Source organism: Kogia breviceps, chromosome 4 (assembly GCF_026419965.1).
Source record: "Kogia breviceps isolate mKogBre1 chromosome 4, mKogBre1 haplotype 1, whole genome shotgun sequence".
NCBI classification, from domain to species: Eukaryota; Metazoa; Chordata; class Mammalia; order Artiodactyla; family Physeteridae; genus Kogia; species Kogia breviceps.
This window is the reverse complement of record NC_081313.1, coordinates 114,966,203-114,984,997: the sequence shown is the minus strand read 5'-3', so window position 1 is coordinate 114,984,997 and position 18,795 is coordinate 114,966,203. Positions and strand designations below refer to the sequence as shown.

General features: G+C 47.0%; 1 protein-coding gene across 12 annotated transcripts in view; it reads left to right on the top strand.

Moving 5' to 3' along the window:
- Positions 1-17,627, top strand: part of KLHL3 (kelch like family member 3) — a 124,854-nt gene extending 107,227 nt beyond the window's left edge. For 2 of the 12 annotated variants that reach the window (XM_067031681.1, XM_067031686.1), the window contains 6 exons: positions 152-349; positions 1,845-1,946; positions 5,322-5,450; positions 8,755-8,895; positions 10,993-11,136; positions 16,150-17,627. In XM_067031681.1, coding sequence (XP_066887782.1) covers positions 152-349; positions 1,845-1,946; positions 5,322-5,450; positions 8,755-8,895; positions 10,993-11,136; positions 16,150-16,178 — 743 coding nt within the window. In that variant the 3' untranslated portion in view covers positions 16,179-17,627. The other 10 variants (XM_067031682.1, XM_067031687.1, XM_067031678.1 and 7 more) reach the window with 7 other exon arrangements.
- The last annotated feature ends 1,168 nt before the right edge of the window (positions 17,628-18,795 follow it).

Below are 18,795 nucleotides of genomic sequence, written 5' to 3'. Positions count from 1 at the left end.
AGTCCCATAGTGACTTCCAGATAGCTAAAGTTGGAGATCACCTTCTGTGGTGAATTATTTCCATGCCTGCCTCGTTCCCCCATTGTCACTCATTAACGTGAGTCATCAGCCGTCTGAGGTGACCTTGATGCCTTGGTTTCCTGTGCCTCAGGTGTGGTGTTCATGGCTGGCCACGTGTACGCCGTGGGCGGGTTCAATGGTTCACTGCGTGTGCGGACAGTGGACGTGTATGATGGGGTGAAGGACCAGTGGACGTCCATCGCCAGCATGCAGGAGCGCCGGAGCACGCTGGGAGCAGCTGTGCTCAATGACCTGCTCTACGCCGTCGGGGGCTTTGATGGCAGTACTGGTAGGTCCCGGACTCAGTCCCCATCCAGCCTAGGACACACCTTCCATGCAACCCTGGTTTGGTCAGCCATCTCTTGGGCCAACCACTGGTCCCTCTGTAGCTACTGCCCCAAGAACATACCCATCCTTCCTCCTATCCCAACTTGCATGTCGGAGGCACACCTTCCTACACACAGAATATGTAACTGCCCTCGTGCTGTTATTTCTAGGGCTCTAGGAAGGACCCCACCCTCAGAAGAGACCCTTTTGTCCTTTCCAGTGTCTGTTAATCCATTTATTCTGGAGATGAGACTTAGATCAAGCTCAGCTGGAGGGTGTCTCAGAACTGTGGTCTGAACCCTCCTCTGAACAGATGAGGGAGCTAAGGTTCAGCTATGGGAAGAGACCTGGCTCGGGTCACACAGTCTTTGCCCATTGCCCTTTCTACTGCCCCACCAAAGCTGTGCAAGGTTGTGCCACTGCAGAAGCGTCCCCTTGCTCCTGGCTTTCATCTAGCTCCAAAGTGAGAGTCCGAAACTACTAGTGGACATGGACTTGGAGAGATTATCTCCAGGTGGATGTCTCTGTTGACAGCAACTCTGTTAAACTAAAGTGATACCTTTTTGCCCCCGGTGACATGAAAAACAATATATTTTACCTCTCTGAAATTTCATTTGTGTCTTCACCAGTTGGTAACCTTTTTCAGCCTTCTCTTTGCCTGTTTCATTAATTCCAAGATCTGTAGCCCCTTCAGAGGCTGCTTCTAGTGAGTGGGGACTGGGAATAAAGAGCACAAAGGATGGTGGGGCATTGTTTCTTTTAGGCATTGCTTTTGGCTGCTAGTAGAAAACCTGATTAAACTGTGGCTTAAACAAATGAGAGCTTTTGTTTTGTTCATGAAACAAGAAATTCGGAGGTTGGCAGTTGCCACCTTCGTCCAGTTGCTCAAGGATACTGGGGCCAAGTTCCTGAAGAGTCTTTTGGACTTATCCTCATGGTCACAAGGTGACTGTTATATCCAGCCAACACATTTGTGTTCCAGGTAGCAAGAAGCAGGAAGGGGGGTGGGGGCTTATCAGAAAAGCAAAGGCTCTTTCAGAAATCCTGCTTAGATTGCATTGACTTGGTCACCCACAGCTCCAAGGGATTCTGGGAAGGCAAGTTTTCAGCTTTCCAGCCTCTAAAATAGAGGAGGACAAGGGAAAAGAGGGAGAGAATAGGTGTTCAGCGAGGCAACCTCAGATATTTATTCCATTCTGTTGGTTTTACGATTTACGTTATACCCCTGGGCCTCTCACAGCCCACCCTCTAGGTCAGGGCTTAGTGGTCCCTTCAGGCAGACACAGTGCAAATGTGTTTAGGGAGGTGCCATGGGCTGCACATTGAGGCAGGGGTAGTGCTGAGTCATACACCCAGGTTTCCAGCCCCCAGGTCTGCCCTGTTCCCCCATCCTCATTGTTTGCACAGCAGGGTGAGGCCTGGCACCATAGAAACCTCATGAGTCTCTTGTCTCCCAGGCCTGGCGTCAGTGGAAGCCTATAGCTACAAGACCAACGAGTGGTTCTTCGTGGCCCCAATGAACACACGGCGGAGCAGTGTGGGTGTGGGTGTCGTAGAGGGTAAGGAGCGGCAGTGGGTGGTGGCCTGTTCCTGCCCTGGCCCCGGGCCTTCTCCTGGTGTCCTGACTCTATTCCTCCGTTACTGCTGAGTCTGGTACTAGTATCCTGATGAGCAGATGAGAAAAATTGAGACTCAGAAAGGTGAAGCTCCTGGCCCAAGGCTAGAAAGTGGGTGAGCTGGCTTGGGGGGAGTGGGAGGAGCCTAGAGGGGAGATGCTGGCCTGTTGCTTTGGCCACTTGTCTCTATTACGAGTTGGGGAATCCAGAGTCAAGATATAACCCAGGAGTATAATGTGGAGGGGGTGAGAGTCAATTGTTTGTTTAATTTTATCCTCATGTTCACATATTAAGCATTATTAACAGAGCTCTGAGTGAGGTGGGCACCTTTCCCCAGTTCTGATTAGTCACTGCAAGGTAGGTTGGTGGGTCCTGCTCTAGTCAGGAAAGGTGTGTGCGGTAAGACAGGAGTGAATGGTGAGGTCTGGGGCCTGTTAGACAGTGCACTGTAGTTTTTAAATGGTTTTCATCTCCAATTTCTCATTTTGTTCCTAAAACTCTCCTGAAGGAGATGTGCAGGACTTAGCTTTCCTCCGTTCTCCAGAAGGGGAAACTGGTCCCAGAGGAGTAATCCATGTGCCCCATGCTAGTAAATAGCACAGCCACTCCTTGAACCCAGGTCTTCTAACTCCCAACTCAGACCATTAGGAAATGCCAATAGAGAGACATTTTAGAAATATGTATGAATTCAACGTATTAAAGCATAGAGTATTATTTGGACTAAAACGCTATACTTTGCAGGAAAACACTGATTCATTAGCCTGTCCTGAAGTGGGAATTTAGCTGGAAATCTGTGCAATCACACATGTTCACAGGCATTTTCTATGTCACGTGCACACACAACACATACACATGCTTCGGGGAGAGTGTAATGTGCAGTGAGTTAGACATTAATATAAAGATTCTTTTCTCTCGCTGCATTTCTTGGTCCATACCAGTATTATGTAGTTTAAATTTTAATTTAAAAGTATATTGTTCTAACATACTGAATGAGTCATCTTAGTGAGTGCAAGGATTTTTGTCCTCCTACCGAGATAAAATTGTTTCTTGCAATCTCATCCTCCCGTTGGAACAGAAATTGATTTGTCTGCCAAATGCAAGTGCTTTGTCTAGCCACCTTCCCATTTCCCCCCTTTTTCCTTAGCCAGGAATATCAAACAATAGAGTTGGGGTTAAAAGTAGCGTATCCCTGAAAGGAGAAACCTTGAGTGGGTATTTTTTCAGCTGATGCAGAGTTAGAATGGTTGATGGGGCTTAGAGGAGATACCTTCCTGGTTGTCATTTGAAATACTACCCTTGACAGAGCCTTCTGTGAGCATGTTCTGTGTGGCAGAAGTGCTGTGTGGTAGCATGCCCTGTTGACCCGGAGGACAGACTGGAGATTTATTTATCTTGTCCAGCCTGAATCTGAAGCTCTTTCGGCTGAGAGTCACCGTGGGGCAGCAGAGTCCAATGGACAGCTTTGGTGAGAATGTCCAGGGAGGATCTTAAGTGGACGCTCCTTCCCCGTGGCCCTGAAGATACAGCTCCCCACACTGTCTGCACAGAACCCATCTCCCTCTCATCATCTCCTTACCATGGCTGCATAGCCTAAATAACACTGGGGAAAAAAGAAAGAAAATCAGGATCATCTGCTACTGGCTGCCTTGAAGAATCTCTACGCAGGAAGAGGGATAGTGAGGCTGGGAGATTAGGCAGAAGCTCCTCGCAGAGCGGAGATCGTGTGTTACAGAGACTGGGGTTGCCGTCAGGAGCTTCTCTTCTCCTCCACACCCCAGGCCTGTCTCCTCCCTTGTGATGGACAGCTGGCTGGGCAGGTGGTTACCTCTGAGCCAGCACACACCACGAGAGTAGCCTGGGTCCTGGAGGAGCTCTGAGTCAGGATTTTGCCCTCTGGCTTAGGTGAGAGCAGAGTCAGGAGGAGGTGTCCCTTTCTTCTAGAAGGGCTGGTTGAGAGGGCTGTGGGAGCAGAACCCAAAACCAGGCTCAATGATAGAAGAAATAATTTTACATCTGATGCAGCAAACGTCCTGATGGTACAACATAGTTCTGAGCCTGAGAAACTCTTTCTAACTTAAAATAATGGCAGATTTTTCACATACTGATTGTACTCTTGGTACCTCTCCATTAAGAAAGCACATAGTGACCAAAAAATTTTTTTTTTTTTTTTTTTTTTTTGCGGTACGCGGGCCTCTCACTGTTGTGGACTCTCCCTTTGCGGAGCACAGGCTCCGGACGCTCAGGCTCAGCGGCCATGGCTCACGGGCCCAGCCGCTCCGCGGCATGTGGGATCCTCCCGGACCGGGGCACGAACCCGTGTCCCCTGCATCGGCAGGCGGACTCCCAACCACTGCGCCACCAGGGAAGCCCCCCAAAAATATTTTGATTGAGTAACCCTGTTAAGTAGATTTGCATCTGGTGGTGTTTATTTAGTCTGTAGCTAGTGTTTAAGATCCTTATTATAATTCCAGGGTCCCCTATAGGACTGAGACCCCAGGTGAGGTAGGACACCCCCACACACACACACACGAGACCTTCCCACTGTATTCTAAGACTACATGTTAAACCCAAATGTTTGAATCTCTCTCTGAGATCATTCAAATACCAATTTCCTGCCCCCTTGCCTAACCTCATCTCCATCCTCAGAACAAACTGTTGCTTTTTGATAGCCGTTTATGGCATTCCATTTTTAAAATAGGTGATGGTGCTTCAGGGGTCTTGTGCATGGCTCAGAGATTGCAAGGGGGTCTGCAGGTAAATTCCAGCCAACCCATCCCACAGTGCACACAGAGCACTCCATTCACACGTTCTGCCTGTCCGGGTTGTGGACAGAGTACAAAACATGGAGGAGACAATGTTTGGGTTCTTGTTGGAGAATATTTTTCCTTATTTGTTCTGTCTGCTGTTGTGAACCTTTACCCAGAAAGTCTGCCTGCCTGGCTGCACCTGGGGCCCTCAAGCTTTCCATCTCTCCAGTGTCTTGTTCTGGAGAAGATCTAATGAGTTCACTAGGAAGAATACGTTGAGCCCCAGTGACAGCAGGCCATCGCTTTGCACTGGGTGTTTGGGGTGCTTTTTGAGAAAGAGGTTCAGTCAGTACTGCTTTGAGGAGGAACTCAGGGCTTAAGAGGAACTAGGAGACAGAGTCGTGAAGCATGCTTACCCTGGTTGGGGAGGGAGTTGTGGTCTTCCTGGGGGAGGGGGTCCTGAACCCTGATGGAGGTGAGGGTGCCCCAGTGGGTTACAAGTGGAGTTTCGGCCACGCTCCAGTTCTGTGCGAGTCTGAAGCACCACCCTCAGCCACTTTGTCTGTTCCAGGGAAGCTATATGCCGTTGGCGGTTACGATGGGGCTTCCCGCCAGTGCCTGAGCACCGTGGAGCAGTACAACCCAGCGACCAATGAGTGGACATACGTGGCAGACATGAGCACTCGTCGCAGCGGTGCAGGTACGGGGTGGGGGGAGGGTCAGGGGGGCAGGCTTTGTCTGATCTCACAGGTGGGTCTGGAGGCCAAGAGCTTAACATTCTACCTTATTTTCCCTCCCTCTTCTCTCCTTTCAGTGTATATAATCCCACTTGCATCTTTGCAGCTGACACAAGCACTTAGGAGTTAACCCTTCTCGGGGGGATCCCTTTGGTAGAGAACAGATGAGATCATATTCCCTTCATCGTCATCTCTTCCATTTCTTTGGAGGTGTCTGCATCTCTTGAAAAGTGAAGCTTGCTATGTGCCAGGTGCTGTCCTAATAAGCACTTTCTGTGCCTCACTTTATTTAATCCTCGTCACAGCTCTGCAAGGTAGACATGACATAACTCCACTTAACAGATTTAGAAAGTTAGTCAGCCAGGGGTTGAGTAATTAGCCCAAGGTCATATCATTAGTCACTGGCAGAGTTGGGATTCCTACTCAGGTTTGTTTCATTTTGAAGTTAGATTTTTTTGAGCCCAGATTATCAGAGTCTCATTCTCATGAAGTAGTGTGACAAGCATGGCTGTCCCAGTCTTCCTTGGAAAAGCTCCACTTGCCTGTCTCTGTCTTGGGGGCTGAAAGCCAAGCTATAAGTGTTAATATTTGGAGATAAACTTATGTCTCCCCCAACTTTTCTTCACTTCAGCCCCCTCACCCGCATGCGAGGAGAATAAATCCCCACATGGAGCCCACTTCCGCCTCCTGTGGGAAGACCAGGAGCTGTGTGGTCCTTTGGGATTTTCCAGGAAGTGGAGCAACAGCCCCTCTTCCCTGCTTTGTCTGCCCCATCATCTAGGGGCCCAGAGGAAAGGGTCTGGAAGGGCAGATGGAGGCGCTGGAGGCTGGGCACTGGCTCTCTGCTCCCGGTTCCTGTGGGACTGGTGACTGATGACCCGCCTGGCTTGCAGGAAGGCCACGTGACTTCTGGGAAGGGAAGCCACAACTGGGAGCTTTTCCCCACCATGTTATTACTTTATCTTTTGTGGGGTTTTTTTTGTATTTTTGAAGATTGAGTTGTGATCTCATTTTATACAAACACATGACCACTTCCTTAGTATTCCTTAAAAATTATGCTATTTTAATATTTTCCAAGAACCACTGTATGCTCACTGGTTAGGAAAGAAAATGCCATATGATTCCATTTAAGAAACATTTGTGTTTGGAAGGCTATTTTTAGGGAGCTCGTCTTGTCTCTGCTGATCCCAACAGGTTGGCCCTTCCTGAACTTGCAGCAAATGCATGGAAGTCAGGAGGGCTGGATCTTGGTTCTGGGTTTGCTCGAATGTCCCTGTGGTCTTGGCCTCTGAGTCCTCAGATGTGAAATGAGTGGGTTGCAATAGGTGTTCCCTAGGGCCCAGTTCAATTCACAGATCCTCTGGTTCTCCTGCCATCATAGGGCTCTTTTAGTAGTTTTGGTTTATGGTACTGGTAGAGTCTTCTTTGTATTTCCTGGAAATCCTGTGTGTGACTTGAGGTGTGCAAGAAAGTGTTCAAAGCCCAAGGAGGCAGGGACAGCTCAGCAGGAGTGGAGCAGTACACTGAGGTCTGTGGCTGTTTCCAGGAGTGCCTCAAGCAGAAAGCGGGGAGGGCCAGCTCCGGACAGAGCCACGAGCACAGACCCACCTTAGAAAGTTCAGGCTCATCTTGTGGACGGAGCTGCCCTTGGAGGCCTTGCTGCTCTGTCTCTATCAGGCTGCCCAGGGGTTATTGCTGAGGGGAGATCACTGGGGCTGCTCCTGTCTCTCACGAGGCACAGTGACCTTGATTTAAGGGGTGGTATCTCTCCCGGAGGTGGGTTCTTTCCTCAGGTCACTGTCAGTGCTCTGGCCTCAGGCTCCCAGGGCAGCCTTTCTTTAGTGCTTCACATCCCTGAGATTTGGAGAAGCCGCACATCTGGAGTTGGGAACCCACATACTCGTCCTGGTAGGTGTTCTTTGGTGGCTAAAGACCCAGAGACCCTGGCAGCAGGGGCCCCTGTGGCTCTAGGTCCAGGAAAGCTCTGTGTGAGCATTGGCAGAGGAGGCTGCAGAGGGCACTGGTGCCCCTGAATGCCTGGAAGGCTGCTTGCTTCCTCAGCAGGGGGTGGGCAGTGCTAGCAGATGGCTGTGAGGAAAAGAGGCCATTTCTGGGTCCCAGCATGTGCTAGTTCCTCCTGTACATGGAGGTGAGGAAGATGAGGCAGCTTGGGAACACACTGTATTTTATTTAACTCAAGCCCGTAAGATAGCCGCCACTGTTGATACACCACCACCATCTGCTGTTAGTTGAGGGCAACTGCGGGGAGCCATTTGCACACCTGCATAATTGCTGGTGGGATTTTACACATCTTGTCATTCAGACAGTATTTGTTGAGAACCTACTACGTACCGTCACGCACAGGGAAACAGTCATGATAAGACAAACATGGTTCTTGTCCATATGAAGTTTATATTCTGGAAAATCTAGTCTTTGGGCCTGAAACCTGGCTGCACATTCCAGTCACCTGAGGTACTTTTTCTGATTCCTGACCAGTGTCTCTGGGAGTGAGGTTGTGGAATCTGTGTTTTCAAAAATTCCCCAGCTAATTGAGCTGTCCACGCAGTGGAGTAGTCTGTGGTCCACTGGAACTACCGATCTAGTCCAGCTCCCTCACTATACAGTTGGAACACTGAAGGCCCCGAAAGGGAAACACCACCTGGCGGGCAGGTTAGAGACACAGGTCCAGAACCCAGGTGTCCCGGCCACCACATCAGCTGCTCTTTTTAGGCACTCCTGCTTTCTGGATTTTATTTCCTTGACTTGTATTAGAGGATGTTAAAAGGTTATGCTAAAACATGTAAATGATGCAGTCCTGGCCCTCAGCTCAGGCTTACCACCATCGTGAGTGATTCAGTGCCCCACTGCCATCTAGGGAGGAGAGCACGGGGCCAGAAAGAACAGCTTCTGCTTCAAGACAAGCAGGGAGTCCTCGGCAATAATGATCTCAGCACACCTGCTGTGTAGTTTCCATTTCAACTCTTTCTACTACACCCACACACAAACACACACCCATATATATAATATTTATTTTTGTGTGTCTGAATAGAAATGAGGTTGTATTGGGCGGTTTTCAAGTTGATTTTATGAGGCAGGTAGGTGTCATTATATTTGTTTTATAGACGAGGACCCTGAGTTCCAGGGAGACAAAACAGCACTCCCCCTGTCACCCTGCCGGTGATGGCTGTCCAGGACTGGACGCCAGGCCTCCTGGTTTCTGGTCGCTGCAGCCAACCTGAGGCTGGGACTCTGTGCTCTGCCTTTCAGGGGTTGGGGTCCTCAGCGGGCAGCTGTATGCCACAGGTGGGCACGATGGGCCCTTGGTGAGGAAGAGTGTCGAGGTTTACGATCCTGGAACAAACACCTGGAAGCAGGTGGCGGACATGAACATGTGCCGGCGCAATGCAGGTAATATAACTGCTCCCTCCTTCTCTCCTTCTGCGGGAGGTTGTGGGTGTTTTCTCCCTGCACACACTAGCTCTAAAAGAGAGGCAGAGGGAAGAGGCTCCCAGGGCCTGGGTCTGAGCTTGTACCCTGAGTAGGGAGCATCCATTTGCTGGGCAGGGGAGAGCTTGGAAGCCACAAAGCTAGCCACGGGGTGCCTCACAGGGCCCCCTCTTAGATGCAGAGGGTTCTTTTCCTCCCAGTGACGGATGATGACTTTCACTGCACATAGATGGACACAGACCCAGAAGAGCCTCTGGTTGCCATCTGTGCCCAGGCCCAGTGGCTTTGTTGGGTAGCTAAGCATAGGGCTGTGTGGACAGTGTCAGACAATCACACTTGGTTCTATCTTTTCTTGCCAGTGTCTGGCTATGAGAACCTCTCACCTCCCACCAGAAACCAATTTCCCTCCTTTCGGGGGTATCCATGAAAGGATTCGTGATCCATTCTCCAATAGGACCACTTTCTGTATTCCCTTCTTTGTATTTTCTGTCTCTCCTTCCCTTCCCCTTTTCCTTCCTGTGGGAATGATTTTCCTTAGTGTTTAGGTTTTTTATGCCTGGAGCCTGACACCCCTATTAAACCATTTCTTTTTAGAACTTTGCCCTATGGGTTGTGTCCTATGTTGGTATATCTTGCTTTATTGCCTTCTTACTCTATCATAGTGTTGGCTTAGCCCAATTTCCCAGGCTGGAAATACAAGCAGGTGACTTTCAGGCAGACTTATTTCCTTTATACTCAAATTACCTGCTTGCTAAACCCATTTGCAGCTGACTTGTCGAAAGCGTAAACAAGAAAAAGAGGGAAGTTTATTAATTTGCTCATTGTCTAAGCCTGCTGTGATTTAACCTGGCATTTGGCCTTGAGCCACATGAGTGAGGAATTATAGAACCTTCAAGCAGCTAATTTAAGAATTAGGTTTAGATGTAAATGCATGTATATACACACATTCACATATAGATATTTCTATTTTTTAATAACAAAAATGGAATCATACTGTAATACTGGTTTATAACCTGCCTTTTTAATCCACTTTACAATCTTTTATGAATATCTTATTATAACACTAAACATATTTACATAATATTATTCTAAATGGCTATAACATAATTTAAATAACCAAGCTACTATTGGACTTTTAGGTCATTTCCATCTTTTCTCTAAGTAATGCTTTCGTTATTATAAGTAGTCTTTATAGCTAATTAATGCACACATTTAAAATTATTTCTTTAGAGTAAAAGGCCAGAAGTGAAACTTTTGAATCAGAGGGAGTATATGTACTTTTGACACCACCCAGGAAGGTGATGCATTTTATACTCACCAGGATTTGAGAGTATGTTCACCAACACTGATAATTACTACTTTTTGAGCATCGTTAATCCCTGAGTCTAATTTTGAAAAAATACACAGTATATTGGACTATGGCCTTTTAAATCTTGATGAGCAGTACTTACATTTTCCTACTCTTGAGTCCCTGCTACATGAGACCTTGCCTTCAAACCAGCTCACTCTGAGATCAAGGTGGGGAGGAAGCCTTTTCCTTGGGAACTGTATGTGGATTCAGACCCCAATTGTGTAAAGGGATCACAGACACAACCACTAGTGCCCCACAGTGTGGATAAAATGGTTTATCAGGGAACAGCTAACAAGCAGAGTACAAGTAGTGTACGTGAAATCCCCTGAGTTGTCTCTTTCCACATGTAGCTCAGACTGGGTGTGGGAGGCCTTCATGCACCAGTGGGCAATGCTGCAGTAGAATGGGGTCTGTACCTACAGTGCTCTGCCTATTTATAGGGTCAAGGGCAGGGAACATCTGTGGGGCTATGTCGTCATGAAAGCTCCCTCGTCAGAGACATGACCTTGTTAGGAAGGGGGATCCTCAGATCCCAGTGGCTGTTGTGTGTTCGTCCGTCGAGGAAACTTAAACCCGAGGAGCCAGTTGTCTGTTATTCTAGCAGGAAGGGGAGGAAGAGCACCTCCAGGGCAATCCAGACTTGTCTCTGGTCCATCCCCTTGCTGCTTCTGCTGTCATGCCTTCTCTGGCCTCTGTTTGATTCCCAGGGGTCTGTGCAGTGAATGGGCTCCTGTATGTGGTTGGAGGGGATGATGGATCCTGTAACCTGGCTTCGGTGGAGTACTACAATCCTGTTGCTGACAAGTGGACGCTGCTGCCAAGCAACATGAGCACAGGGCGGAGCTACGCAGGTCAGTGTGCTCCACCCCCATCCTGGGGCCCAGGTGGGGGTGGGGCAGGTGGGGGCTAGGTTAGCTTGCTTAACTTGGGGCTGAGTGCCTCCTTCAGGCATGGCAGATGATTGTCACATGTCACCACTCCTTCATTCTGCGCCCACGACAGATACCCATAATTAGCACTCGTTTCCCCAGCGAAGCTGAATGTAGCTGTAGAATTCTTCTTGACACAGTGTTCCAGGGAGCCACTTCCGACTGATCTGAGTTGTCATAAGAGGTTTTAGAATTTCATTGCCCTTCCTGATTTGTTTTGTGCTGGGCCCCTAGGTGGAATAAGATACAGTTCTTGTTTTCCAGAAATTAAATTGGAAAGATAAGACCTGCCTACAAAAATAGGAAATACAAGATGATGTACATGTAAGTTCTAAATGAAATGTACTTCACAGGCTTTATTTAGGACATGACATGCGAGAACTGGCAGAGTCAGGGAACACTTCCTGGAAGAGGTGGAGCCTGATTAAACTTTGAGGGTGGGTCACAGTCATAGAGGTAGATGCCCTTTGCCAAGTGCCCACTCACTGGGCCACAAAGCAGTCTGTTAGGTACAGTGTATACATACACTCTTATCTTTTCAACAGCCCTCTGGTTGAATGAGACTCCATTCCATTTTATAGATGATGAAACGGAGGTTTGGAATGTTTAAGTAATCTGCCCAAGACCATGTGGCTAAAAAAGTGTCAAAGTCAGAATTCAAACCCAGGTCTGAGTCCCAAGCCCATGCCTTGTGTGCTACTGTAGCTCAGGGTTGAGGGGGGGAAAAGCATTCAAAGCAAGAGGCTGGAGGGAAGAGGGAGGAATGAGGCAGCTGTAGAGGCTTATTCCTGGTGGGGTATGTGATGGTTTTGATGAAGTGTGGGGGACAGGATCAGAGTCAGTGGGGCTGAGGTTGAGGGCCTATAGGGAGACAAGCAAACATAGATATCTATGAGGTATTGGTTTGGCCAAAAAGTTTGTTCGTTTTTTTTTTGTTTTTTTTTTTTTTTTACTAGATGGCTCTAGTAGTGCTTAGTTGCCTTTAATATCATTTGAAACTATTTTATTAGATTGTATTGTGACAGCTGTCATATCAGCGTGTAGTTTTAAAAAAACTTATCAAAATTGGTGAATTTTTGTGTAGCCATTTTATAATATTGATGGAAGAAAAAAAGCAACATTTTTGGCATTTTACGCTTTGTATTTCAAGAAAGGTAAAAACGCAACTGAAACGCAAAAAAAGATTTGTGCAGTGTATGGAGAAGGTGCTGTGACTCATCGAATGTGTCAAAAGTGGTTTGCGAGGTTTCGTGCTGGAGATTTCTCACTGGACAATGCTCCATGGCCGGGTAGACCAGTTGAAGCTGATAGCAATCAAATCGAGACAGTAATTGAGAACAAGCAATGTTTTACCACGTGGGAGATAGCTGACATACTCAAAATACCCAAATCAAGCGCTGAAAATATTTGCACCAGCTTGACTATGCAAATCGCTTTGATGTTTGGGTTCCACATAAATTAAGCAGAAAAAAAACCCTTCTTGACCGTATTTCTGCATGCGATTCTCTACTTAAACATAACGAAAACATTCTGTTTTTAAAACAAATAGTGATGGGCGATGAAAAGTGGATACTGTACAATAATGTGGAATGGAAGAGATCGTGGGGCAAGCGAAATGAACCACCACCAACCACACCAAAGGCTGGTCTTCATCCGAAGAAGGTGATGTTGTGTATATGGTCTGATTGGAAGGGAGTCTTCTATTATGAACTCCTTCTGGAAAACCAAACAATTAATTCTAACAAGTACTGCTCCCAATTAGACCAACTGAAAGCAGCACTCGATGAAAAGCCTCCGGAATTAGTCAACAGAAAATGCATAATCTTCCATCAGGATAACGCAAGACCGCATGTTTCTTTGGTGACCAGGCAAAAACTGTTACAGTATGGCTGGTAAATTCCGATTCATCCGCTATATTCACCAGACATTGCACCTTCGGATTTCCATTTATTTAGGTCTTTACAAAATTCTCTTAATGGAAAAAAATTCAATTTCCTGGAAGACTGTAAAAGGCACCTGGAACAGTTCTTTGCTCAAAAGATACAAGGTTTTGGGAAGGTGGAATTATGAAGTTGCCTGAAAAATGTCAGAAGGTAGTGGAACAAAACAGTGAATACGTTGTTCAATAAAGCTCTTGGTAAAAATGAAAAATGTGTCTTTTATTTATGCTTAGAAACTGAAGGAACTCTTTGGCCAATCCAAGAACTCACCTCCTTGTATTTGGTTCTCCAGAAACTGGAAGAATTAGAGCTAACATTTATTTATTGAGCATGTACAATGTGCCAGGCATCATCCTAAGTATTTATGACCATTATCATATATAATCTCCATCATGACTCCAATGGTATTCTTATTCCATTTTCCATCTTGTTTGGATTTCAGTGCAAAGGAAGATTATGCCATGCAGGCTCAAAGGGGTTTGTATCGCATTCTGTCTGCCCAAGGCTTCAATTAATGAACTTATTTAAAAAATTTTTTCTCATTTAGGATTTTTCTCAACTAAATAGAAAAGATTTTAGAGGCATTTTGGTCCTAGAGTGATTCTGTTCTCATGGTTAATTATTAAAAACCGGCACTGTCATTTTCTCTCCACAGCTGAAGTGGGAAGTACAGGGCATTTTCCTGTATGAGGCAGTGAGGCCAGTGAGCGATCCCACCTTGGCTCCACGTGAGCCTTAATGAGAGGGGAAGGTGCAGGTGTGAGTAGTTAGAATTTCGTGTAAGTGCTGAATATTTCATGTCCATTTCTTTACTGTTTGCCCACTCCATAAGTAGGTGGGAAGGAGATGAGCAGAGGTGCAATTTGTGTTCAAACCCATTGAGTGAGTCTCTTATCTTAGAATCTATGGATATGGCCTAAGATGCAAAGATTTATGGACAAAGTTATTTATTGGAGCAAAAAACTGAGAACTACTTAATGTCTGATATGAGGGAAATAGCTAAATAAGTTGTGGAATGTTTATACAGTGGACGTGTTTTTAATATGAGAAGATGTTTATGACAGACTGGTTGAGAAAAGGATGATGCAAAATGTATGTACCGTGTGAGCTCAGTCGAGCAGTCCTGGGTCGTGGGGGTTAGAGTAGCTCCTGCTTACAGAAATGGATACTGGAGTCACATCTGAATTTGAGTCCCAGCTCTGCCGCTAACCCTGGAACTCTGGGCAAGGTAATCAGTCTGACTGAACCTCTGTTTTCTCATTTGTAAAATGAGAATAAAATCATATCAAGCCTCTTAGGGCTGTTGTGAGAATGAAACGTGATAATACGTGGAAAGCACTTAGCACAGTGCCTGCCTGCCAGGTAGAAACCACTCAGTCAATGATTGTGGTTATTATTAGTAAGCCAGGAAATATTCCAAAAAAGGTAATGGTGATTCTCTTTGTATGTAGGGATTAAAGTTCTTTTTCTTGGTGTTCTTGTGTGTTTTCCAAAATTTCCATAATGAGAATATTTTATTTTTAGAATCAGAAGAGAAAGTTTATATAAAAAGCAATACAGGAGCCTGCTTTTTAAAGACATGCTCCCTTGAGAAAGAGGAGCCTCAGGTGCAGGCAAGATGTTCTCAGGGTCAGGCAGCACATCTGGGTCTGAGGACTTGGGTTCTCCCCACTTCTATTCTTTTATGTCTGTGGCTTTATCCAGGAATTAACATGAAATGCATGTCTTAGCAGAATGTCACCATTGGGGTGTCCTGGGCTTTCTTTTCGCAATGTTCTCTCAACCTCATCTTCAACCAGAAGATTTGATAATGGTGGTAATATGTTAAAATAAGGCTCCTAGTTACACCTTAACTATAAGTTAGAATTTAGTTTGGCTGCAGGTACCAGAAAAACTGACAGATACTTGCTTAGATAAGGAAGTATCTTTTTTTGTGTGTATGGATTTGTCCCAGGCAGAAAGGAGTCCAGGGCTGGCCTGGTGCCTCAGACTGTCATTGAAGCATCAGGTTTCTCCTGTGTTTTCTGTTCTGCCAGCTTTATGAATAGCTGCTGCTGCTGCCCCTTGCACCTTTGCGTGAGCTTCTTCCGGGCAGGACGAGGAAGAAAACCAAAGTTGCAGCACTGGCAGACTTGCAGTTACAATCTCATGGGCCAGGATTGGGTCACATAGCACCTCTAGCTGCAAGGTAGTTTGGGAAGCTGAGCTCATAACTTGCTGGTCTCTGTAGCAGAGGACAGCAAGTAGAAGGGATGTTGGATGAATCAGCCTATAGTATCTGCTGCATAACTGTAACCCATTACAAGCAAGATTTTAGGCTCATAAGTTAGCTGTTGAGTATGGTTCAACCTGGCCCAAACAGTAACACATACAGACATGTCTAGAATGTTTATCCAAGTATAGAATTTAGCATTGGAGGGGTCTTTCAGTTAGATGACATTGAATATATGGGAATGGAGCCTGAAGAGGTACATGGACTTGCCTGAAACCACAATGCAGCTTGACTCATGGCAGAGCTAGGATGGGAATTCAGTTGTTCTTGCTGCCATAAAGTCAGCCTATCGTTCTTTCTACTTCATTTCAGTGTCTTCTAAAAGGAGACATGTATCACTCATCACTTCTCTTAAAGTGATACAGATTTAGAGCTGTGAGGTTTCCAGTGCAGGTGCTGAGTGTCATTACACTGAGTGCTGGGGTTGGGGAGGGGAGTCACTACGATATGATGTGAGTCGGTGTGATGACGTGGGGTGAGATCACTCACCTGTGGTGTTGAGGGACTGTGCTCTGTGTTTAAACATCTTGTGGAGACTTGGCTGTTAGAGCGGGAAACAGCCAGCTGCTGGCAACCTGAGTCCACAGGCCTTTCAGTATTTGGGTACAAATCATGCCCATTTCCCTTGGCTATGGCTTGGGATGTTGTGGGTCATGAACTCCTTGTGACTCTGAATAAGTTCGGAGAAGCTAAGATGGTAACTTTCTCCCCCTTTCATCTTAGGTGTTGCTGTGATTCACAAGCCCTTGTGACCCCACCTCCCGCTGCCAGGAGGTGGAGGAAGGGAGGGGTGCTGTCTGTGACTCGGCACAGTGGGACCACGCTGGCTGGGTGCCACTCGCTGCCGGAGTCTGCAGAGGAGCGGGGACCGCCCTTCTCCAACTTGGCAGTGTCGTCAGGGTGGGAAGACAGTGATCCACCTCCTGCTCCCGCACGGTGTTTCGTCCTCTGCCCTGAGCAGTGGGTTCCTGATAGCTCCGGCTGCACCTTTGAACGTTCTTTTGTGTGTTTCTACAGGGACATCAGAGAACCTGGAACCTGTGTGTGTGTGTGTGTGTGTGTGTGTGTGTGTGTGTATGTGTGTGTGTGTGTGCAGAACGTGGTGATTCACTAAATTGGGGGTGATGGTCTGCTCCATTTCTATACTACTGATCCTTCTGCTATGCTAAAAATCAAATCACAGAAACCTCTCTTATGCATTTACCCCATGGGGACCTTGAGACTACTAGAGCTGCTGTCTACTGGAAGTGCAGTTGGACATACCGGGAATGTCCAGAAATGACCAGGCCCATGTACCGGCCTAGACTACAGGCATTGTCTGCAGAAGAGTGGGGTGTTCTCGAAGCTGCCCCGTGTCCTCTGTGTGCTAGAACTAGGACCACAGGTTCTCTAGCCCCTCAGCTGGGTGCTCTTCCTTGGGCTCTCCTCCTAGAACTTCTTATCAGAACTGCTCAGTCTCTGGGCTACTGGTCGTTGAGGTCAAGGATTCCAGGTTTGGGAGATTTCGTGTCTCTTCAGCTGGGAGAACTAGCTCTTCAGAGAAGCACTGAGTAACACACTGGAGGAAAAAAAATACATGAAAAACAAAAACACAAGAAAACAAAGTGGTAAGGCTTCAGTCCTTGTCCATAGTGGTCCCAGAGAGGATCCTACTTCTGGGTTTTCCTGGGATAGGACAGTCCCTGTTTATACTTATTATCCAGGTTCAACTTTTCAGAGCAACCCGTTTTACTCTCAAAAGTGTTCTGGTTTGGAGGCTGAGTAAAAGGTCACCATACCTCCAAACCCAAAGATAGGTTTGTCCCTGCACTGGATGGGGTCACGTGTGATTTACATGGACATGGATGACTTCAAAGGGGTGTATACTTGGCACCCTGGGCCTGGCCCTCGGCAGTCGGTCCAGAGTCTGTCTCACATCCTTGTCTTCCTTTCCTTGTGCTCTTCCCCCATTCCATGCCTGTACCCTCTCGCCAATCCTCAGAACATCCCCCTCCTAGCTTCCCCCGTGAGGGAGGACATGGTGGTGGGCCCTGAATGTGTGATCTCTCTCAGGAGTACTTGCCTTTTGAGAGAGGAGCTTGATGAAAGCTTTGCTAATCCACAGGTAAAAATGATTAATGACAGAACTTCAGGCATCGGGAAGAGGGTATTTGAGGGCTCAGGGAGTCATTTGCATTAAAAAAAAAAAAAAAAAAAAAGAACCTTAAAGCTGTACTGTTCCTGAACTAGCAAGTTGCTTTTATTGGAATTTCCAGCATATGGAGGGGAAAGTCTTGTGTCTGGAGAAGAGTCTCACAACTTGGGGGCTGGAATTTACCCTTTCTGATGTCAAGGAGCCAAGGGGCTTTATGAACTCTGATGTTGGACTTCTCATACAACTGGGCAACCTCCAAGCAGATTTTATAGGAGGCTGTCATTCTCCCCACTTCACCCTGAAGTTATAAACCCAGGACTTTCCCCAGAGAGTTGGACACTTTGTGTATTTACTGTATATTTATTGTGCGTGAACCACTCAACTCCCCTGAAGGGGAAACGTCTTCTGATGTTGAGCAGATGTTATTTCAGTGAGACATTTGGAGAATACCAAGGTACCCAGGATTTTTAGTAACCTTGGGCAGAGGCTGAAATATCCAGCTTTTGTGGACCTGGAAGAACAGCTCCAAAGGGATCAAGACATGCTGTTACCTGGTTTGTTCTGCTCTTACCTGGCATGGAGGTGACTGTGGTCTCAAAGCTCCGCCTGCCTCTGGATCGGAAGCTGATGGAATGCGCTTTCTGTTCCAAATGTTCTTCCCTCTCTGAGGAAGGTTTGGGACTTTGTTTCAGGGTGTGTGTGTGTGTGGATGAGGTTGGGGTCTGATGTGTGCCATCACACAGCTCCTGATTTCAGACGAAAGGCGAAGTTCCCCCCCAACACATGGCTTATCATGCTTATGTTGGGGGAGTCTATTGTTTGTGTGTCATCTTCCCAGAAAGGATCCCCTCCCTGAGAGCTAGCCAGCTGTGTTTCCTGCTTTTGGATTTTTGCTATTGACCCCACCTCACGTCTCCCTTCCCAGGAAGCACTGCCCCTGCTGGTAGTGCTACTGAGGCCATGTTCGTTTTATCCTCATGTGTCCTTTCTCACGGGGACTAGAACACTGGTACGTCATCACCAAATAGCCAATCTGCTCTAGCTGCCCACAGATGCCATCCAAAACCTAGTGTCCCTTTATCACCAGGTACAATTCTCTCTCCACAGTGGGCACAACAGACTTATTTTTCAAGTCTGTGCTAGTCATGTGGTAGGTGAACCCCCCTGCATCCCCTCTTCTGGTGGCCACACCTGCTTGTGAATGCAGCTTTGCCAGTGGGATATCTGAAGTCTGA